At 45.7% G+C, this 23,028-nt stretch overlaps 1 protein-coding gene across 12 annotated transcripts in view; it reads left to right on the forward strand.

Moving 5' to 3' along the window:
- The window catches only part of SLC23A2 (solute carrier family 23 member 2), a 123,052-nt gene that overhangs the window by 71,110 nt on the left and 28,914 nt on the right, over positions 1-23,028 (forward strand). For all 12 annotated transcript variants that reach the window (XM_077116316.1, XM_077116306.1, XM_077116271.1 and 9 more), the window contains 5 exons: positions 2,499-2,597; positions 6,813-6,929; positions 9,292-9,449; positions 21,376-21,464; positions 22,514-22,584. In XM_077116316.1, coding sequence (XP_076972431.1) covers positions 2,499-2,597; positions 6,813-6,929; positions 9,292-9,449; positions 21,376-21,464; positions 22,514-22,584 — 534 coding nt within the window. The remainder of the gene's footprint in view (positions 1-2,498; positions 2,598-6,812; positions 6,930-9,291; positions 9,450-21,375; positions 21,465-22,513; positions 22,585-23,028) is intronic.

The raw sequence follows: 23,028 nt of genomic DNA on the forward strand, positions 1-23,028 counted from the left end.
AGCAAGCAGAGCTGAATGCAGATGAAGGTTAGTTTTAGCTAGCTCAGACCCTTAAATCAGGTCTGAATTTCTCTGATGCTTTAGTAACTGAGCTTTGCTGTTTTAAGAGAGTTTCCTCCTGAGTGTGTCTTCCTCTTTTCTTCTCTGTGGTTTGAGTCCTGACATGATGCCTTGGAGCGCGTCTCTGGTAGTAAGTTAGAGCTCAGTGGCTCTGAGCCTGAACTGGGCTGCAAATGTTTCCCACCAGCGGGTAGTTTTACTGGCAAACGAGCCACCAACCCAGTTGGCTTCTGTGAAAAGCCTCAGCACATAGAAATAGTATTAGAGGCAAATTGTTATTGGACATAATATAAGAAAAATCCTGTAAGGTTTACTGGTTAGTTGAGATCTCTGGTGTACTTTATTTAAAACCAGCCTCAGACTTGGGTAACAATTTTGAATAAGATATTTTTTTCTTTTTACTGCTCTAACTTCTTCAGCTTCAAGCATAAGGGGATTGGAAATCTCTCTGAATCTTCTTATTTCAAGACACGCTGCTGCTTGAGTCTTAAGTGTTTTGAGTTCTTTCCTTTTGTAAAAGCAGAGTGTGCTGTAATTAATTGTAGATAATTGGCAAACTATGTAAAGAGGAAAATGGTCTGCTGATTAAAGACATTGTTAATATTTTGGTATAGTTTTTTATTAAGAAAGCAATATGTAAATAATACACAAGTACATACTGAGCATTAAAAAATCCAAATGTTACAGAAGGGTTGGAAATAAAAAATGAAAGATGTGCTCCATTCTTGTCCTTGCCCCTCCACACACCACATGGTATGTGACTTTTCTGTGTGCTTTTCTAGCATTTAGACAGGTAAGGGGTTCCGAATGTTTACTTTCTTAGCATAATTAGGGTCATTGTAGGTTTATGTTTTGCTACTTTTGGCCGTGTTTCTTGAAGTTATTTCCTTGTCAGTACATCAGCTTTATTCTTTTTAATGCAAATTGTTATTCTCTAAATGGATGTACCATAATTTGACAATTCCTTTTTGATAGGCATTTAAGTTGTTTCCGAGTATTCAATATTTCAAACACACAACCTTGAAGACACCCACCACCTCTGTAGATATTTCTATGAGTGTAATAGCTGGGTCCAAGGAAACGCCTGCATCAAATCCCTTTGCCGGCTGCTCCTGTGAAGGCCTTCCACCTCATACTCTCACCAAGAACACAGTTGAAGAGTTTCCCCCACACCCTTGTCAAGGCCAGATTCTTCTTTAAGAACGTCCCTCTAATTTGTGTTAAATTTTTTTTTCTTTTTAATTGTCATTTCTGTCATTTTAAATGAGGTTAAAAAGCTTCTCATGTATTTATTGGATATCTGTTTATTTTTACTATGTTAGTATATTCCTGTCCTTTGTCCATTTCCTTTGGATTGTTTGTTTTTATTGATTTGCAGATGCTTTTTATAAATTATCAGTACTGGCCCTCTGTCTCATGTGTATGTTTAACTATATCTTAGTTAAACTCTTAGATCATCACTTGTCTTTTACTACTCTTAAGTGTGTTTCTCAGTACTGAAATTTATAATTTTTATCTACTTGTCTTGTTTCCTTTGTATTTTAAAATTGTAATCATGACCTTGCTCATATGTCCAGTTCCTTAATGTGCATTTTTGCTCGTTCAGACTCCATGTAAAGATCATTTTGATTGTGGTATTCTGGGCGTGAGTGGTCTATAATTTACCAAACCTTCTATTGTTGGACACTTAGTTTCCAGTTGTTTTTTATATGTGTGAACTGTGATTAACTTCTTTGGGTTAGAGTTCTTTTGTTTATTTTTGGTATACTTTCTTCAGTATAGATTCCTAGAAATGAAATAACTCGGATAAGAAGTAAAGATATTTTAAGCTTCTTATTACAGTCTGGCAGGACTCATGACAAATGTGTTGCCCCTGGAGGGCAGGCATGGAGGAGAGGAGTTGTGACCTGCTGGGTGTCTTCTTTGAATTCATTTCAGGATGAGTCCTGGTCCTCCCCTTGATGGTCAGAAGCCAGATTTTTGGTGGCATAGACACCTACCCCCACATCCACACACACACAAACATATACCAGCGGACTTGTTTGCTGAATTACAGTGAGAAACACATTAGTAAGTTATTATGTGGCGGTCCTTTGGTTAGGGAACCTATCTAACCAAGGCAGCCCAGGAGGCTCTCTCCCACTCAGTGGGGCCTAGTCCCTGGGGCCCCGCCCTTGGTGGGGTCTGGGAACCCCATTTCTCTTGAAGTCCCTCTTCTGATCTGCAGCTGACTCACCTGCTTATGCAGACTCATGGTTCCCACATAGTTGTCACGGGAGACAGTTCTACCCCCAGAGCACATGTGTATTGTTGCAGGGTATAACGGTTGGGAGTTTTCATTAAAAAAAACACAAAACTTGTCTACCTTGATGGGTGAGGAATGTATGTTTTTTGGCTGTGAGAAAATAAAAGGCTCTAAATGGGGCGTTTCTTCTCAGGTGGTGATAAATGGAGGTGCCACATCCAGCGGTGAACAGGACAACGAAGACACTGAGCTCATGGCAATCTACACCACGGAAAATGGCATCGCAGAAAAGGTACCCTAACCCCACTCTACCTTAGCTCCTGCCCAGGATGTGGAGGAGTTCTCTACCCTCCCAAAGCAGGGGAGGAGGGGGGTTTCTGGGGGGTACACTCGCTTTCTAATGGAAATAGGAGGAGGAATAGAAGTTACTGATTTTTATTGCCTTAGTGACAGGTTGAACTCTATGGAGTAATTATCTGGATAGTTACCACGATCCCAGAGAGAAGTGGTTAAGAGCTAGAGGGCTGGACTGGAGTCAGGTCTGGTGCAGATTTGACCCTGAGCCTAAGGAATTTTCTTATGTTCTCTGGTCCTCACTTGACTCACCCAAAAAATGTGAATAAAAATATCATCTGTCTCAGGTTTGTGATATTTAAAATTTTTTCAATTTTTGTTCTAGTGAATACCTGTATAATTATAACTACAGAGTAATGTACTTGTTTCAATGTCTTAACAGTGGTAAGATTGGTATATTTTTCCCTCTTCTTTTTACCCTTTCCTCTGCTGTCCATCTGATCTTGGTCACAACTATTATTTTTCTTTGTTCTTATCTTTCTAAAATTTGATTTGTCACCTTTGACTTTGGATAGTTTAGATGACAGGCAGTCTGTTCACTTATTCTGTTTTTTGCCTCTTGCCTTTTCCTATCTACATTTTGTTTGTATTGATTCCATCGAATGGGTGCATGTGGCCTTTATATAATATTCTAGCACCCTAATCCCTGTACTTGTTTTTGTTTTAATTCTTCCATTGATTTTGGGCAAACCTTTTACTCGAGTTTCTCCATTCATTTCCTGTTTGGCTGAAATTCATTATCTTGGCCTTGGCTTCTCGGAGTAGGACCCTAACCATACCATCTCTGTCTTCAAGGAGCTTGTTGGAAATGCACAATCTCGGCCCCACCCCAGACCTGCTGAGCCACAATCTTCATTTTCACAGATCCCTGCACCCAGGGATTCACTTACTCATTGTAGCTTGAGAAGTAGTACAAAAGTAGTTTTTTTAAAAAGGCTGGACATGGAAATGAATTCCTTTTTCAAAACTGTTTTATATCTAAGTTCGAAGGAGAGGTTAACTCAATATAAAATCCTTCAGTCATTGTTTGGATCCTGACTTGGAGAAATCAATTATAGCAAGACAGTTTTGACAAAGTATGAAAAATTTAACAAACCCTGGGTGCCCTGTCCGGTCTCCTCCTTTAGGTAGAAACCTGGCTTCAAGTATTTTGGAATCAGATGGCGGTCCCATGGCCCCTGGTTTTATTTCCCTCCTCTTAGTGCTCCTGAGGCTGGAGTTTTTCTGATTTATATTCCTAAAGCAATTTTTTTTGTTGTTTTTTTTTCTTGAAAGAATTGGATAATGGCAGGACACCACAGTACTGATAAATTTGTAGTGTTAAAGCTCATCCTCCCCTCCCCTTCTCTCTCCCATCTTGCCAGTTTCTCAGTGTCCTCTCTTTAGGCACCCAGGTTGTAGAATCCTTCTCTTTCCCAAATTGGTCACAGCTCCTCCAGATTCTTTTTCATATTCTAAACGTGTTAATCTCACTTCTCTTTCTTCCTGTTTTCTTTGACCCTATAGGGTTATGTCTTATTTATTCCTTTTTTAGGAGTTAGAGGAAGTTGACTCCTGTGATCGATGTACTATATTTAACTGGAAGTCAAAAGCTGGTTTTTAAAAAGACCAGTGTAATTGGTGCACATTAGACATTAGCAATGTGAGAGAAGGTGTAAGAAATGTTCAAGAGAATATGACATGCAACTTTGTAGTAATCAATCTGAAAGCATTACCGCACGGGTCAGCGAACTACAGCTCACAAGCCAAATTCAGCCTACCGCCTGTTTTTGTGAATAAAGCAGCCCTGGGACACAGCCATACTCACTTGCGTACATATTGCCTGTAGTTGCTTCTGTACTACAGTGGCAGAGTTTGAGTGTGACAGAACCATATGTCCTGCAAAGCTGAAATTATTTACTAGATGCAGTAAATAATTATTTATTTTTGCAGAATATATTTGTTGACTCCAACTCTAGAGGATGTGATTTCCTAGAGAAAAAGGAGACTACAGTTGGGCTCAGAAGCGCTAGACTAGGTAAAAAACTAGGAGAGATTGGAAGGGTTACTAAAGATCTCAAGAAGGCTCAAAGGTGAGAGCTGAGTGAGTTCCATCTAATCTTATTCTTAGATGATTTCAGATCCCTGAACAAGATGGAAAACTCATTTAAATAACATTATTAAACTATTCATGCAGTCATCTGTCAAGGAAATCTTGCTGTTGGAGGTTTTAGTTTTTGCATTAAAAAAAATTATTTTGCCTTGGTGAATGGCTCATCCTGTTCGTGTGATCATAACTGAGTGTGATCCGAGGTGCACAGTGATGAACTGACTCGACCCTTTTAATACCACTCATGGTCATTCATATTAGTTCCAGGGCTGAGCTGTAGAACTGCCGTCGTTATTAAGAAACAAGGTGTGTGTGTGTGTGTGTGTGTGTGTGTGTACACTGGATAGTGTGGATGTCTTAATCTCAGCCTGTGCAAAGAACAGATGCAGAGTTTCTTCATTTCTGGCAATCTGCTTTACAGTCAAAATTAGCTATAACTGAATCATTAGAAAAGTAATGTTTTACAGTATTATTGTAATAGGTTGTCCTGATCCTTAAATTGCAGCATTATTTTCAGGTGTTTCTCTTTGTGAGTGTTAACACTGTATAGCTGTGGGACTATAAATGATGTGATGCTGTTGAATCGTCCTTTACACAGTGAGCTCAATGTCCATAGTTGTGGCACATTGGCAAAACCATCACCACTCATTCAACTCCTCACACACAGATGTGCCTTCTCCACCATGCCTTCACTGTGCCTTCACCATGCCTTCTCCGCCATCCCTTCTCTACCATTCCTTCTCTACCATTCCTACCGACACTTCTTTGAAAGACACACGTAATCCGTTTAAAACCATGCAGCAGTATAAACTGCCAGTGTCCATTATTCAAATGGAAGTAAAGTCCTCTCTGAAAGGTCATCTTCAGTCCACATTTGGATTAGATCAAATGTCAGTTTATAGCAAACATTTACCTTTAGGCTTTAGAAGGTGGGGCCAAACTGCATAACTTCTTTTAAGAATATCTGGCCTCCCCATCTCTATTCGGCCGCGCATTGAAAATTGAGTGGTAAGCACGTGGCATTAGCATCTTTCCATGGGCCACACCCATCTATGAGAAGGCACATATTGGACTAGTCACAGTCAAGGGTCAGGTATTTATCTTTTTTGTGGAACGTCTTTTAATTTTGTTTCCTGTTAGGTGCTTTTTTAGGTTATAAAAGACTTTTTAAAAAGAATGTGTCTTGGAGTCTAAGAAGTACAACAAATTATTCATAGGGTGTTAGAGCACTTCCAAGACTAAGCTGGGAGCTCAGGATTCCCTGCAGCTTCTGTTTGGCTCTGAACTGGGTTCAGATGGGATGCTGAAGGCAACCAGAGACATCTGGACTGCTGTCTGAATTCAGCGTTCTGTTCCGGTTTTGGCGTAACAGTGCATGCTACGCTTAATTTTTTTTTTTTTAATCTTCATTAATGGTGGGGAAATAAAAGAAGAAAATAAAAATTGTTACCTAAATGATAAATACATTTCTGATCTTTTAAATCAAATTTGAGTTGTCATGTTTGTACATTGTTGAACTTTGCTCTTTTGACTCAGCATTATTTTCTGAGCTACAGTGTGTTTTTTGTTTTAATATTTTTATTGAGAAGTCTTCACACACATACATTCCATACATGGTGCATAATCAATGTGAGCTGCACTCTGCAATAGGAGAGTGGGACTCTATTTTAGGTAGAGATCCTTTCTCCTTGCAGGGGTGAGGCAGATCAGGGCTTTCTGTCTGAAAGTGGGCCACGTCTTAGAGCCTCTCTTCTCCAGGGCCCCACCCAAGGACTGTTCGTACCAGCTGTCATGATGTGGACCCAGCCTAGGCACATCCCCCTGCATGTCGGGAGGGCCCTGAGCAGCTGGGTTGATGCCAGGGGAACTGAACCCCAAACACAGAGAATCAGCTTTTATACCGAGTCAGGGCAATTGAGCACTGGATCAAGGGTCACCACCGCGTAATTGTGCGAGAGAGGCAGCTGCTGGATAAAGTTGCCTTTCAGTCACCATGGCCTGTATTGATCTGAGTCGACATTTGTCTTGGCATTTACTAAATAGCCCTTCCCCTCTTGCTCACAGAGCTCTCTCGCAGAAACCCTGGATAGCACTGGCAGTCTCGATCCCCAGAGATCGGACATGATTTACACCGTAGAAGATGTGCCTCCCTGGTACCTGTGCATATTCCTGGGGCTGCAGGTAAGGGTGACAACTCCAGTTTTTTAAAGACCTTCAACTTTGATTTTGATTTATTAGAGAGTTTATTATAAATAACTCTTAAGAATGATGAATGGGGATTATTACTCATTTTCTAATAGTGGAAGGATGAAAACAGAGGAGGAGTGGGTTAACAGGAATGAAGGAATGAAAGAGTTCAGGGAATAAACGAGATATGAAATGAAAGGAAGGGTAAAAGAAGAAATGTAGAAAGAAAGGAGTCTAGAGGAAAGAGAAGAGCCAGCAGAGTAAGAAAATGAGTTAAACAGTGAGTAGCTCTTATCTCCATTCCTGGCCTACCTACCCAGTCAGTGCATCTATTAACTGAGCCCCATCCACAGTTGTGGCAAACTCTGCCCTGAAATGTGGGTGACAGTAGAAAGTGCCACGCAGGCCAGAATAAAAACGGGAGGCTTGCCGTGGCCTAGTGGCTGCTTTCTGTCTTCCAGCTTCTAGTAGGAACAGTAAGAAAGGCTCTGGGAGCAGGGAGGGGGTGGGCTGGGGTCCCGAAGTAGTGACATGAGCTCAGGCAGAAACTTTCCCTGTTCCCTCCCTTCTTTCCCTTCCTAGTGGATTGAAATGGGGTTTTTGGAGACAGGTGATAAAACCTCTCCCAGGTACACACGTCCCCTGGCTTGTTCTTGCTTTGGGTTGTTTTAGCTTGAATTCAGTTCTATGGTCTGGCTTTTCATCCTTGGTTTCTCAAGTATGAGTGGTCATCTTAACCTAGGCCCTGCCAGACAATGGGAAACTCAGTACCATGGCCCAGGTGTGGACGAGCAGCTCTCTTCACGTGGAGTGGGGCTGAGCCTGCCCACAACTGATGCTTTAGCCGAGTGTCCAGGGCCCTCCCTCTCAGGGCCACATACTTGATGCCCTCGAGCCAGCTGGACCATGTCCAGTAAAGGAGGAGTGCTGGCTAGAGTTGCTGAGTGGGCTCACAGAAGGACGTACCTTGGGCTGAGTGTCCTGAACCAGGTTCAGGGACCATGGCTCTTGACGTGTGTGTTCTTATTGACACTCTGGAAGCGTCTTCTCTGGTCACCTGGGAACAGAGTGTCCTGCTTGCGATCCCCCCGTGCCGTCATGAGCGATTCTGCAGAGACTGAGCAGAGCGTGCTGTCTCCGGGAGATGCCCATTGTGCTGTCTGCTGGGCTGCACGGGCTGCAAGCAGGACTTTCTGTGAACCACGAACAGAAACAGGAAGCTATAGGGAAGAAAAGTAGTCAGTTGGCAGAACAAAGAGCTGAACAACCAGTTCTTGAGAAGGGCAGGGCTGGTGAGCCCGCAGGAGGGAGGTGGGTTCTGGGCAGGGGATGGCAGAGTCCCCAAAGGAAAGGGGGGGAGGGCATCTTTTCCAGGGATTCCACAGCTACTGTGTGCCTTTCCTGATTGAAACAGGTAAATTCTGTGTATCGAATAATTCCAAACGTTAGAAAAAAAGATGAAAACCTCTCTCTACAGCGAAGTTTGTATAACTTTATACCTAAAGATATTAAAAGGATTATTTTAGGAATATAGATTCAAAATACTGCATATCAAATCCTTGAAGAAAAAAATTCAGCATGACTAGGAAGAGTTTGTTTCAGGAATGCAAAAGTGGTTCAATGAGACACAGTTTATGTTAACAGATTAGAGGAAAAGGGCTATATTATTTCGGCAATCAATACTAAAAAAGCACTTGAGATAAACTAGCAAATATTTTCTAGTAGAAATTCTTAAGTAAAATATCACTGGTGCTTGTATAAAACACTCTCTTTCTGCTGACAATTTTATATGTAATAATTCATTTGACCCTTACAGCAAGCATTTCAGGTGGAGGCACCATTATTATCCTTTTTTAACAGCTGAAGAAACTGAGGCACAGAGAGGTTAAGTTTCTTCTTCAAATCACACAGTTAGGAAGCAATAGCGTTTGAATTTGAATGCAGATAGTCTCACTCCAGCACTGATATTTCTAACTATTGTATTAGCCTGCTTCTAGAGATGGGAGGCAGCCATCCAAAACTATAAAGACATTGCCAAAGTCTGCAGTAAAGAGCTTATTACCTGGTGAAACATCTCAGCTTTTCCACCAAGCCTGGATGGAGACAGGAATACCAGTTGTCAAGTGTTTTAATTGGTACATCTTGAGTGATATTATAAGAAAACATAATTAAAAGGAAAAGTGCTAAAAAGAAGGAAAGCATATTATCTGGTACACGATATGAATGTATACCTAGAAAACGGAGATGCTTCATATGGGCTAGTATTAAAAGACAACAGAGGAGCAAAATTAGGGTGCAATCAGACAAAGTGAGAAGGGGCTTACTCTTTCCGCCCCGTCTCTCCTCCCACTCACAGCACTACCTGACCTGCTTCAGCGGCACGATCGCGGTGCCCTTCTTGCTGGCTGATGCCATGTGTGTGGGCTTTGACCAGTGGGCGACCAGCCAGCTCATCGGGACCATTTTCTTCTGCGTGGGAATCACCACTTTGTTACAGACAACATTTGGATGCAGGTGAGATTGGGGCGCTGGATTGGGATGCTGACTCGCCTGCAAGGCATGGGGCAGTGCCCAGCTTCTAGATGCCATTCAGCTAGAATTGCTTGAGAGAAGTGGCTGGAGTTGAGTGGGGGGTGTATCCTAGTGGCCACTATCTCCCCCCAAAACCCATTCTCTTGGCGAACACCCATTGCTCAAGGCGGAATCTTTGATAGACTTTCACTTCCTCAGTCCTACCAGCTGTTGGGTCCTGTTGCTTTGTACGCTCTCTCTCTCCTTCTCTCTGCGGTAACTCCCTCCAGCTCCCATCCCGCTAGTTGAGACCTGAGCTGGTACACTAGGTTTCCAGTTGGTTCCCTGTCTCCAGAGCTCTTTCTTCCACCCCCTCTGTGCCTCTCCCCAGGGCCATCTCCTTAACATTCACGTGTTACCTTCCCTTGTTGCTGGCTGTTCTGGGCTCCGCGCCCAGTTTAAAAGCCTTATGGGGTCCCTAGCTCTCTGTCGCTACCTGCCTTCCAGCCATGCCTCTGAGCCCTGCTTTCCACCTTCCCTACACTCACCTGAGCCTGGCTCATCCCTGAGTGTGCCTTGCTGTTTCACACCTCTGTGCTTTTGCCTTCCTCTCTGCATCCTTCAAGTCCCAGCTTGTCTTTCCCTTCTCTGTGAAGCATCCCTGGTTCTCCTGGAAGCCTTTGTTCTCACCCCTGAATTTTCCCATACATGCCTCTTGTGTACCTTCTATTGTGGCTTTTATCCCAAGTCGTCCTTCTTTGTTTTTATGTCCTTTTCTTCCATTGGCTCGTGTGCCCCTCCTTGATGCCAGGGCTGTGGCTTGTTCATCTTTGTACCCCCAGCCCCAAGCTTAAATGGTGTGGTACTGGCAGAGGAAATAGAAGTGTCCTTTCTCACCATCTCCTGCAGTGCAAGTGCGGGCCTCTCCTTGTGCTGTCTTCTGCCTTCTTCATGGGGCTCTGTTCAAGGAGTCAAGCCTGCTGGGACAGGCCTGTTCTCGGGAAGGACAGCAGTGCAGACCTAAGAGCTCTGTTTCTTTCTCCATTAGGGACAATCCAAGAAAGGCTTTGCTTTCCCCTCAGGGGGAATGAAAGAGGGAAGCAGTACACAAGGAGCCTTTTGAAACCGTGGGTTGTGTTCTGATGAGTGAGTGACCTCGGGCCTCAGAAGGGTCGTTCTTATTCTGGGGGACAAGAGACTATGGGGAGAGGAGCTAGCAGTGTTAGAGCTGCTCTGATAGGCAGTGTCGTGTCATGGGAAGGAGCCATGTGGACAGATGACCATGGGGCTGCAGGCTCTCCGCCCAGACCACCATGCTGAGCAGCCCTTTAGCTCAGAAGGGGCAGTGGCCCAGTTAGGGAAAGGGACGGCATTGACCTTGCAGGGCAGGGAGGTGTGTTTTGGGAATTCCAAGGAGGATTCCATTTGTTCTCAGAGCCAGGGAAATGCATTTGTTTGGTGAGGCACCAGGGTTCTATATTTTATGCCAGGTGATTAAAAATCTTTTGTTCCCTGACCTAGGAGCCTTGCCTGGGCATGGGTTCCCTGAGAAACTTGTTTTCTAAACAGGGAGCTTGAGGGCCAGTCCATTTATAAATTTGAGCAGCCCTCTGGTGAGGAAGCTTTGGCCATTCTGGGGAGGGAAGGAAAGGTGCCTTTCTTGCCTCAGGGGTCCTGGTGTGCGTCCCTGGCTTCGCACCGAGGCAGAGCCTGGGCAGTGGATGGGCTTACCTGCGTGGCTCAGAGGGAGTCGGGGAGCTCTCAGGAGGGCATCACCTGTGGAAAGGCGCCCATGCAGGCACTCCTGCCTGTGACTGGGGCACAGGACTGACAAGCTGGGTCAGTGGGAGTCCCCTCTGCCTCCCCTCTCCTAGAACAGCTGCCCTGAGAGAGAACAGGAGAGAATTTTGACAGACCGCATGGGATGGCTCAGGAGCCCAAAATGTAGAGCTGCAGCAGCCTCGAGCCTGTGAGTGTGTGTGTCAGTGCATGTGTGTGTCAGTGCGCATCGGTGTGTGTCAATGCATATGTGTGCATCAGTGTTTGTGTGTGCATGTCAGTTCATGTATGCGTGTGTCGGTGTGTGTACACTGGTGCATGTGTGCGTATCTGTGTGTGCATGTGTCAGTGTGTGTGCATGTCAGTGTGTGTATGTGTTAGTATGTGCTCCATGGTCAAGAGGCTCCGTGAAAGCAGCATTCCTTGAGGTGCTTGCTTCAGAATCTGGTGCCGCATCTCATAACCCCATAGGAATGTGTGCTGCTCGGGGGAAGGGGGTGGGTGGTTCACAGGGAGCAGACCCCGCTCTGCCCTTCGTCCCTTCCTGTGACAACCCTGACTCCCACACCCCACCCTCCGTCTTTCTCTTCCTTGCACTGTCCTGAGAAGGGCAGGACTAGCTCCCTGGAGCTGAACAATCTCCTTGTGCCTTTATCCCTGCCCCCTTGGTTCCAGGTTTCCTATGTGTTTAGTGAGGAAAGAGTAGAAATCCCAAGGGTGGCCAAATGCCCCGCTGCCATGGCCCCATCTCTTCCCCTTGGCATTTCCAGCAAAGTGAGATTGGAAGTCAGATGTCAGAAGGTCCGAGCCTCACCCCAGCACCCAGAAACCTGGCTCTGACCCAGTATCTCAGGAGAGGGGGAGAGCATTCCCATCAGGGTCTGTCCAGGGGGACCCCAGAGTCAGTGCTGTCAGAGCAGATCAAGTTTGGGAGCAACTTCATGGAACTGCAACCGTGTAGGCGTCACTGCAGTGCATGAGCTCAGAGCACATGGTCTCGCCCAGCACCTGGGAGCGAGCCTGGTGGGAGAAGCTGGGGGTTCTGGGCATGAGCATCCAGTGCCCTCAGTGGGTGGCTTCTCCAGGACTCGATTTCCTCTTGTGAAGAATGAGAGGAGGTTCTTCCTAAGGTGTCCTGTGGATGACCTTTTGTCATTATTGTAATGAACAGTTAAAATACTCATTGTGTCTTTGTAGTTGGTTATAAGCCTCCTGTGATACTTTTAGAAGCTGTAGGGTATGAAATGCTTTTAGTTCTGCCATATGCTAACATAGACTCTGATCATCGGCTGTGAATTATTTTAATAGACTTACATACTTATTCCCTGTTTACAGCAAAATCAGATACCTAGAGAAGGCAACTGGGGAGAAGGAATATATGGAACAAACGGTGAGGGGGTGGGAAGGGCAGACAAGCCAAGAGGGGCCTTAGTTTCCAGGGTCACAAGTCAGAAGCTTCACAGGCAGCTTCCATGGTTTTTATGTAGGATTGTTTAGAAGGCTTCTGAGGCTCAGCATTCAGTTTCCTTAGGCTCAGAGCAGCAGAAGGAAAAGATCTGTATGCACAGCTCTCCTGGTTTCTGAGACAGATGCTTAGCCTTTTCCAACTCCGAGGTGTTCAGCGCTGTGCTGCAGTGCTGTAAGTGGGGTGTCCCCTTCCCTGTTCGCTACCTACTGGCTGAGCATTGCTGCTCACAGCAGGGGAAGCAGTGGCCGTGGGGAACCTGAAGAGAGCCTGTGGGTCGTGCTTCTGGGGGCTGAACCCTTGGTTTGAGGAAACTGAGATGACTGCAGGTCTGAAACAGGGGAAGGAACAAAGTCCAAGGACCCCTCCCCACCTGCTGTTTCTGGAAGCCTGCCTCGTTCCATACAAATGACCAAACTGATGGTGAGAGGGTCAAACAGAACAGATGTTTGCCTTTGCAGACCTAAGCGTGGCGTATCGTCAGGGCTCCTTCAGGGCTTGTATTCCATGAACTGGACTGTTCAGCTCACATTGGGTGTGCGATACAGCCCCTGCTGCAGATGCCCCCATCCTTTGTGGCCCACTTGCCCAGACCAGAGATGGCCCTTGGTGCGCGCCAGGAACTGACACCTGTTTTGGAATGCCCCTGACTGCTGTGCGAGTCCTGCCTCGTTAGTGCTGCCTGGACAGGGGTGTGATGCCGTGAAGGTGGTTGCTCTGCCACCTCCTCTCCCCACCCCATCCTACCCCACCCTGTCCTTCCTCCTCTGTGCTTCTGCCTTGATCCCTTGAACTTTGCTTTCAGGGAGGTCTTCATTCCTAAATCCTCTTGAGTGACATTTCAGCAATTTAGGCAGTTGGTAGGCAAAGTTGCTTGGCGAGGTTGATTTGCCCTGTCAATCACGCTACCCCTAGGGCTCATTCTGGGAGTGGCACAAAGCCCTGGCCATGCCCAGGAATCAGGGCAGGTTCTTTCAGAGTGCCCTGACGCCTGGGGCTATGGCAGCCTCTCATCGGTGCATCACCTCGGCACATCACCTCGGCTACTGTTGGGCTTTTCCAACAGGGTCCCTGTCCCCTGAGGTCTGCTGCTTGGCCCCGTGCAGTGCTGGGAGTGGAGGGACCCTGGGGTACCCCAGGGGGTGACCCTCACCACGCTGATCTTCCCGGAGGTGTGGCACGAGGAGTGCCCGCCATGTTGGAGGTGGGGGCTGCCTTTAGCCTTTTGTTCCTCTGCCTACTGCAGGCGCAGCTCCCACTGCAGGCCTGCTGCCCGCTTCTGTGCCAAGGAGGGCCAAGCTGTCCTCACCCAGTTCAGGAGCTGGCTCTCTCCAGCCGGGTTGTTTCCCTGAGGAGACAGCGCCCCCCTGTCCTCCATCACATTGGGTTCTTGGGCCCATCAGGGGCCTTGTACACCTGGGGTCTTACCTGAGACGGGGCTGCTTGCAGGGCACTTCGTGGACCAAGTCCAGGTCTTTCGAACTCATTGAACTAGTGATAATACTTAGCCTGGAGTGATGCAGTGGTTAGGTTTGGGGGCATGTAGGGGTAGGGTTTCCCTCTGCATTCTCTTTCTCTTTATATATATCATGTGTGTGTAAATATTTTTTGGTCATGCTGAATCACTTGGGAGTAAGTTGCAGACATCAAGACAGTTCACCTACAGATACCCGCCTAGGATTGAGGGCAGTCCCTGTGTACCCAAAATGCTGTTTATCATACCTAAATAAAGGAACAGCCACCCCGTAATGTCATCTAATATACAGTCCATATTTAATTTCTCCCGTTGTCCCCAAGTGTCTCTTACAGCCATCCCCCCAGCCACCTCCAAGCCAGGAGCAGGGAGTTCACCTGCTGCATTTGTTTGTTGTGTCTCTTTAGATTGAAAAGTCCCCATCTTTTTCCTGCCTGTACCATGGCCCTTGTAAAGAGTCCAGGCCCATTGTTTCATCACGTGTCCTGCAATCTGGATTTGTCTGATCATGTCCTCACAGTGCTGTTTAATTTGTTCCACAATCCCCCTTATTTGCTATAAAATGAGAGGTGGGGCCTGAGGCCCCCACCCTTTAGCTGAGCACATTCTCTGGGGCTGGGGCTGCTCCAGCCAGGTTGGGTGCCCCACGTTTGTGCCTTCGACCCTGGCTTTCCTGGGTGGTCCCCCCTCAGGTTTTGCCTTCTTTCTCTGTTAATGTTTATGATGCCTCTGGGGACAACACTCTAATCAGGTCCTCTGTCAGGCGGGGGTCTAATACATTTAGCTCTCTGTGACCCCTGTTCTTTTTTTTTTGACCATTGGGCCCTGCTTGGCTCCCCACTCTGAATTTCTCATTCTCATGGCCCCACGACCTCTCCCCTTCCCCTCTTCTTTCAGGAAGGTAACTGCCTGAGCGAAAGCTTTAGGGGCAGAGCAGTACTACGCGGGCATAGAGAATTGGGCTAGTCACCAAATATTAGGAAGGAGGCTTTTTTCTTCTCCCTTTTCTTAGTTTTTGGGGGGTTTTGTAGCTATTTGGCATAATTCTGATATTGTAAGGAATATGCTGTCTCCCTCCTATTCCATCTCACCCTTTGTAGATATAAAGCCCAGTCTCTTGAGGTATAATCAACATATGATAAAATTCACACTTAGCAAGGGAGCGGTTAGACGAGCTTTCACCTTGGCGTCCTGTCTGGTGCCCACCACCACTGTCGGGAGCACACCGCTGCCGTGCTACCTGCCCACCGGTGCCTTGATGGAGCGTTACATGGTAAAAGTGGTTTAGGTTGGCAGGCCCTGGACTGGAACTAGTTGATCGTGTCATGTTTGAGCAGGAGAGCTTCAGCCTGTCTCCAGCCGGCCTGCAGGATGCCTGGGTTCCTTCTGGATCTAGCACCTTACTTCCCACTTCCTGGAGAGGTTTTCCAAGAGTCTCTTGGAACTGGGAGTGCTACCCAGAAATAGTCCCTATGGTTTTGTTCTTTTTACTTGAAAAACTGAATGTGAAGATAACATTACACTTGCTTTGACTTAAAAGCGTTTTCTTTGGAGGAACTAAACAAGGATTAGCTATATTCAAATGTTAGGATAAAACGGGAATTTCTTTAAAACTTAGATGTGGAGAAAGAGTTTTAAACTCGAACTGCAGGAGCAATAAGATGAATTTGACAACTTGAAAAATAAAAAATTATTTTAAAACTTTTGCATTGCAAAGAAATACCACAAAGAAAAATGTCAAACTGGAGAAACTATTTGTAATATATCATAGATAAAAGGCTAATATCTCTAATATATAAAGAATTCTTAAATCTAAGAAAGTGACAACCCTGTTGAAAAAAAGGCAAAAAAAACCAAAAACCAAGGGCAGTTCAGTAAAAAAGTATGCAAACAGTCCTTAAACATAAGAAAGAATCATCAAGTTGATTTATGATAAGAGAAATATAAAAGAAAACTACTCTGAGGTACCATTTCTCACTGTTGTCAGATTGACGGAAAATAAAAATCCCAACAAGCTGCTCTGTTGGGAAGGCTGTGGGAGAACAGGGACTTTTATGTGTTACTGGCAGGAGCAAAAATGGCTCAATCCCTACAAATGGAACTTTCAAAATATTTGAAGAATACGTGTGCATTTACCGTTTGACCCAGCATCTCCAATTTTTGGGAATTTACCTCCACAGTTAGAAAATAATATACACTGTTGCTATGTAACTTGTAATGGCAAGATATTAGACACAGCCTAAAAACCCATCCATGTGAGACTGGCTGCTAGGGATCCTAATGGGATGGAGTCAGATGTAGCCCTGAAAAAGAATGAGGAGGAAAGATCCTGGTGAACTGATAAAGAATGAGGTCCAGGATATCTTGGAAAGGCAAGTCTCAGAGAAGTGTATGTTCTGTCCTTTTTTATTAAAAGAGGATACAAGGATAAGTCAGAAGCTGAGGAACACAGTTAGCTATAGTATGTAAGTGGGACTGGGGTGGACGGCTGGGGATGGGAGTGGGGCTTTTCTGATATCTTTTTTATATGGTTTGATTCTTGAACTATTAATGATCTACATATTCAAAAAATAAAATTAAATCTAAAGGGATAAAGACATGCCAACTCTAAAATTGAATACAAACAGAAACAAGTGAACCTAACTGCATGTCAAATTGCTACCCACATGAGAAAAGAATGAAGTTGTCCACAGCCTTTAGAACATGGTACTTTGCACACCCTGAATGGGATATATTCTAAGGACCAAAAATGCCACAAAGAAATCTTGCACTTAAACTTAATGGTCTTGTTGGTAGTGATAATGGTTTCATTCTGGAACTATGTTGTATGTTGTGGGATGGAGCAAATAATGTTGGGATTAGAATGGTCAGTTGTTGGAGGAGGAGAGAATCAGATTTGGAAAGGAGGGAGGTCACTATATGGTGTTGGATTGAAGTGATGTTATTATGTCCCCGTGATTCACTAGCTAAAGGACCCTGGATACCCCAATGACAGTGATCATACTTGGCTCCTGAATACCATTCTCTACTTAAAGGAACCCAGGCTCCTTGAAGAAGTGGGTGATTCTAGGACTAGGGCAGGGAAAGTCCAAGTTGAGCCTGGAACATTTTGTGCCAGAAAAGAAGGAACTGCTCAAAGAAGCCCAACAAAGAATGATGGGGTGAGGTGGGGGGAATAATGTCAAAAGAAGTGGGAGCCTGCTTGAACAGACTGCCTTGGCCAAATGTGGGACAATTTATCAAAAAGAATAATTGTGAGGATGGGTTATAAACCTTTGAATTAAAAAGGATTCTATGAGTCTACAGTGATATTAAAAAAAAGAGGAGACGAAGTTGTACTGAAAAGAAGTATCTTTTCAAAATAATACCAATTAATAAGTATACATGGAATTATAAAATCAGTGTTTAAGTCTATTATGTGAAAACGTGAAGCTAGTAGATGAATGGTTGTTGGGAAATAGAATGGCCTAAGAATCACCGCACAGGCATGCTACAAAGGGAAAATTTACCTTTAGCATGGCAAGATGTAGTGTCAGTACCTTCAAATGATTCCACCAAATAAGACAACCTGATGTCACAGGCCCCCTGATGTGCTACAGTGTGGAGCCCACACCCACACAGCATTCTTGCCAAAAGTGTTTAGCCTCATTCTGCAGTGACACCTAATAACCAAATGCAACGTAGATGCTCTGATGGGATGAAGTCAGAAGCGTGGGGCAGCTATAAGACACTTTTTAAACAATTAGAGACATTTAAATGTCACCCACATATTATTAAATTAATGTTACTTTTATTGGGTGTGATAAGGTAGAGGCAGCGATGCAGGAAAATATGCTTATTTTTAAGAGCTGCCTACTGACGTGTTTGGGGATGCCTACACCGTGTAAGTTACTTCAAACAGTTCAGCCAATACATACATACATACAGCATATAGAGAAAATGTTATCAGTTAAGAAAAAGTGTTCTTTGACACACTGTGTTTTGCTTTTTCTTTAAAGGCAGTCAAAACGCACACTCCTGATGGCATATTCAGCTGTAGCTCCTCAGAGACAAAGCTACCATAGGTTTCTTAGAGATCGTTGTTTTTAAATTATGCTGCTTTTCAGTCTCAAAACATTTATTTGGCAGTGAAGGTTTTGTATCTTCAAGGTTGCTTCATTGCTAGGTTGAAGAAGCTAGGCAGAGTATCGTCTCTGTTGATGAATTTTGTTTCTGTTTTATTCCTTTTCATCAGAAAGTTCCGATCCTGGCAGAGAAGTCCACACTTCTCATGCTGTCCCTCGGGCCTTTGCCTGTTCGGGTTTTTCAAGGCCTTTCGCGGCTAGCAGCAGAGGTGGACTGCAGGCTCCTAAGGGCTCAGCCAGGAGCTGCTGTTGGTCCTGAAACTTCGCGCACAGTTCACGCTCTATTCTTTCTACCTGAGTACTAAAAGCGTCTCTCCCAAATTTGTTGGTTAAAATCAACATGCCAGAAAGACTTAGCCTCTAGAATAAATTCTACAATAAGATTCCTCCTAAAGAGTAGAATAATATATGGAAACAGCACCTTCAGTTCATTAAGGATTCATTGAGCCCCCACCTAACGAGGTTGGTGCTGGGGTGCAGTGATGGCACGGGCCTGGGTCCTGCCGGCTGGGAGGTCTGGCCTCGTGGCCAGGTGGAGGGCCACCCCAGTAGTGAGCTGGTCACTCATGTGGCTGAGGGTGGAGGAGGAAGTGTTCAGGGTCTGGGGGCGCACGTGCCATCTGCAAAGATGTCCCCCCCAACATATTTAAAAGTATTTTCCCTGTAGACAGGTCAACACCCTTTTCCCATGAAGAGCCAAATAGTAAATACTTTTTGTCCCTGGTCCATATGGTCCCCGTCCTGACCATTGCCTCTCCTGCTACCTCTCCCGTGGGAGCCGAAGCAGCCACAGGCAACGGCAAACAGCAGTGCGGCCACGTTCCCGGGAAAACTATTTACATATTAAATTAGGAAGCGTGCCAGATTTGGCCCACAGCCAGCATGCCAACCCTTGCTGTAAAGGAAGACACCATTTAATTTGTTTCCTTTCCACATGTCAGTAAAAAAGAAGAGTGTGCAGCCTTGTCTACTGGGGAGCCTGAGGCTTAGCTGACCCCCCTCAGTGGCTCCTACCAGTGCCCATGGAGGGGCAGGAGCTGGGCTGTGGGTGCAGCAGGGGAGACCTGGGTTGGCCAGCTACCCACTGGGTAGTTTCTGGAAGAGCCGCTTTATCAGATGCACATCTACAGGGCTTTATCCTCTTCCGTCTGTTTCTCAGAGACTTGGCTTTGTGAACTCTGCTCTAGGGAACCTCCCGTGTCATGTGGTTGCTTGCTCTCCCTGCAGCTTTCCCTGAGGATGGTTCAGTCCAGCCCCTGATCGGTGCTGCCAGTTACGGGATCGTGGACCCAGGGATACAGGGATGGTCTGCACAGGGAGCTGTGCGTGGCTGAACAGGGAGTGCTGGCTCCGACACAGGCAGCGTCCCTGCAGGTCGTTCTGGTTAGCTCTGGGGACAGTCTCCTTGGGGGTTTCTGTCACAGCCCCCTTGTAAAGGAGCCCGGGATCCTGGCCGCTTGCAGGTGAAGGACCTCCAGGGGGCAGTGCTCTATCACCTTAGGCTGTTGTTGAGCCCTGAACTCTTACCCTGAAAGGTGCCCGGGGAGTGGGCAGGTGTGAGCTGTGGGTGGGTGTAGCGCAGTGGCTAGGAACAGAGGCCGAAGCTGGTCTCTTCTTTCCTGTGTCCCATGAGCATTCAGTGCAATGTTGGTCACCATGTCCCTAAGTAAGCACTCTAAATACAGCCGGGATTACCTCCTCCCACAATGCATCACCTGGAAGGTGTGACAACAGTAGACGGCTGCTCCTTGGACTATTGAGGGGCTTCCTTCGTTTTTGTGTGCCAACCCCCTCTTACCCTTCCAGTGTACTCGGGAAAAATTGCACTTGAGGAATTTTTCTAACTGAAACAGCCATTGCACTGTGCTCTGTATTCTCGCCTCAGGCGACCTCCCTCCTGCTGCTGCTGGTGCTATGTCTGGGCCCTCTGGCCAGCGCCTTCCCACCCCATTGAGTCCCTGTGTGATTGTCGAGGCCAGGTGAGCACGTGTAGCAGGGGCTCTTGACCCTGATCTGGACCAGCCGGAGCCACCCCTGGTTCCTCGTCTGGCATGGGCAGGCCTTGCCATCAGCGCAGCAGGGCTGGTGCTGGTCCCCGCCTCGCTGCTCAGGGACTGGAGCTGTTCCCCACCCAGCTGCCCAGGGCCCCGGCAGTGCTGCTTGGGGCAGCTGAGTAGGGTTTAGGCATCTGGGAATTCTTGGCCTTGCAAACAGAAGGCACCACTTTTATATGTTACCTTAAAAATAATGTTAACGATAGCGATTGGGTTCTTGTGCTGGTCCGCCACTCTGCCTTCCCACACCTGTAGCTGAAATGCTATATGTTTCCCATAAAAAACGTCAAGGTCTTTCAAACATGTGTAACTGAAATGTTCAGAAAATCAATATGGAATATTTAAACTATAACTGACGGTATTTGAGAATCTTTGCATTTAGGTTGAGGCCACGTGAGCAGGAAGTTCAACCGAGTCTGCACGCCTTCTGGGCCCTTTAGTGTGAGAACACTTTTTTTTATGATTAAGTAAGATATTTATTTTATAATCTCCTGTCACTTTGTAACTTGAAGCTTTCCTTTTCCTCTGTAGATATAGATTACTAATGCAATTTCGATTTTAATGTCCCCCCTCCCCTTGCAATTAGGGCAGTGTGTTTGGCTTCGATTAATGGGACAACAAAGAGAGATAAAGTTTGCCCCCCTGAGATAACCAATAAGAATTTGGAAAGGGAGAAGGAATAGGTAAAATAGATGGCGTCCAGTGGCGTTTAATAAGGAGTTTGTGAGCTCAGTAGGAGACAGGAAAGTCCCAAATGCCTGATGCCCCCACCCAAAAGGAGGTGGTGTTGGTGGGGGCTGGTCTGGGGACTGACCCTGGCCACAGGGCACACTGGGGCAGGAGGGGGGATGGAGAAGCTGTGGGTCTGGTCGCGTGGTCTTGGATCTTAGCAGATCGGGGCTCTTCCTTCCAGGTGTGCCTGCATTTACTCATGTGCTGTGTATCTATCGAAAAGACTGTTAAGCTGTCAAATAGTGAACTACTTCGGTAGTTCCCGATGCCGTGATCATGGTTTTGGTCTCGTTTCTTTTAGGTTACCCCTGTTTCAGGCCAGTGCTTTTGCATTTTTGGCCCCTGCTCGAGCCATCCTGTCTTTAGATAAATGGAAATGTAACACCACAGGTAATTGCAGTTATTTCCACATATGTCATTGGGGTCCTTTAAAGCAGGTGATAAAAGGGAGGCCTGGACGGGGCCACTCTCAGCAGCAGTAAATCCTTTCTGGAATTAAGCATAGGACACACAAACCAAGGTTAGAGCGCTCCAATCTGTGGATTGTTTCTCTCTCTCCATCTCTCTATCCACTCGTTCATCCCTGACCCTAGAACAAGTAAGGACCAGAAGTGACCTCATTTCTCCACGCTAATGAAATTGATAATGTGGGAACGGAATAGAAAAATATTTGTGCTATTTTTCTGCCTCTTTCTTTCAGTAGGTTTTATGAACCACCAGTAATCAATCACTCTCTCTGCTGCGTCAGCATCCCTTCTCTGAAACATCTTTGCTTTTTAAGGGTCTGGCTACTTTGGTTTTCTGCAAATGACTTTCATCCCTCCCTACTCCTCCTGCCCCTTAGTGATTGCAAAGATCCTTAAGTAACCAATAAGGCCAGGAAAAGAGAGAATTTGAGAAAATCAGAATCAGACTGTTATACTCTCCAGATACTGTTACATTTTTAGGTTCCAGGAGCAAATTTTCCAGGCTTCATTTCCTTCCTTGCTCCTAGGAGTAACTTTGTGACCATTTATTTGATTTAGGAACTAGAAAAAGGCCCTTGGTTTTATCTGGGTTTTTAAAACCTCAACCAGGCAACCTTGCTAGAGGGCATTTCAATTAGTTGCTTGCAAAGGTTGGAATTTTTTTTTTGCTTTTTGTGTGAGGCTGGTACTAGGAACGTGCATCACCATTGCAGTCCACTTTGGACGAGTTGGGGTCTCTCTGTCAATGAGTAAATTTGGCTAACTTAGTGTCGGGGCTCTACCTTTCAGTATGGTAAGCCGTACTGTTGTAACCCGCATCTCAGGGATGGGAAATTGATACACGCGTACTTAAAACAGAGAGGGTGAAGTGAATGTGTCCTGTGAAACTTCAGTGTCAGGGTGAAGTGAATGTGTCCTGTGAAACTTCAGTGTCACTCCAAGGAAAATTCTGTTTTTGTTTTTGTTTTTAAGATATTTCAGTTGCCAACGGAACAACAGAACTGTTACACACAGAACACATCTGGTATCCCCGGATCCGAGAGGTAAAAAGATGGGCATTGCTTGCTCGCGGCTTCTTTGTGTTTCTTCTCGGCTTCTGTGTGTGGGTTACGACCAAGAAGTTATAATTGCTTTTCCTGAGTCTCCTTTGCTTTTTCACCTGCTGAAATGTCTATTTCTGCTGTTAAACTAAATTTAGCTAATGTCACTGGGAGAGGAAGCATTCGGGAATACCTTGTACAAGCAGGCGATGTTATGCCTTGCCCTTCCTTCAGCTTTTCCCTCCTCTCCTGTACACTTCTCTACCTGTCCGCTTATATCCTCTGCCCTTCTCAGCTGGAGATTAGGTCGACAGAAACTTGTGAACAGGCAGCAGAATGGTTCATTCTGGGTTCAGTGATGGTCGTATCTCTTGAAAGAATTAAAGCCATTTGTTAAAGTGCACTTGAGCCAAACAGCGTGTGGCAGTGCTCCCCCACGTGAGAAAT

The sequence above is a fragment of the Tamandua tetradactyla genome, chromosome 1 (genome assembly GCF_023851605.1).
Source record: "Tamandua tetradactyla isolate mTamTet1 chromosome 1, mTamTet1.pri, whole genome shotgun sequence".
Taxonomy (NCBI): Eukaryota; Metazoa; Chordata; class Mammalia; order Pilosa; family Myrmecophagidae; genus Tamandua; species Tamandua tetradactyla.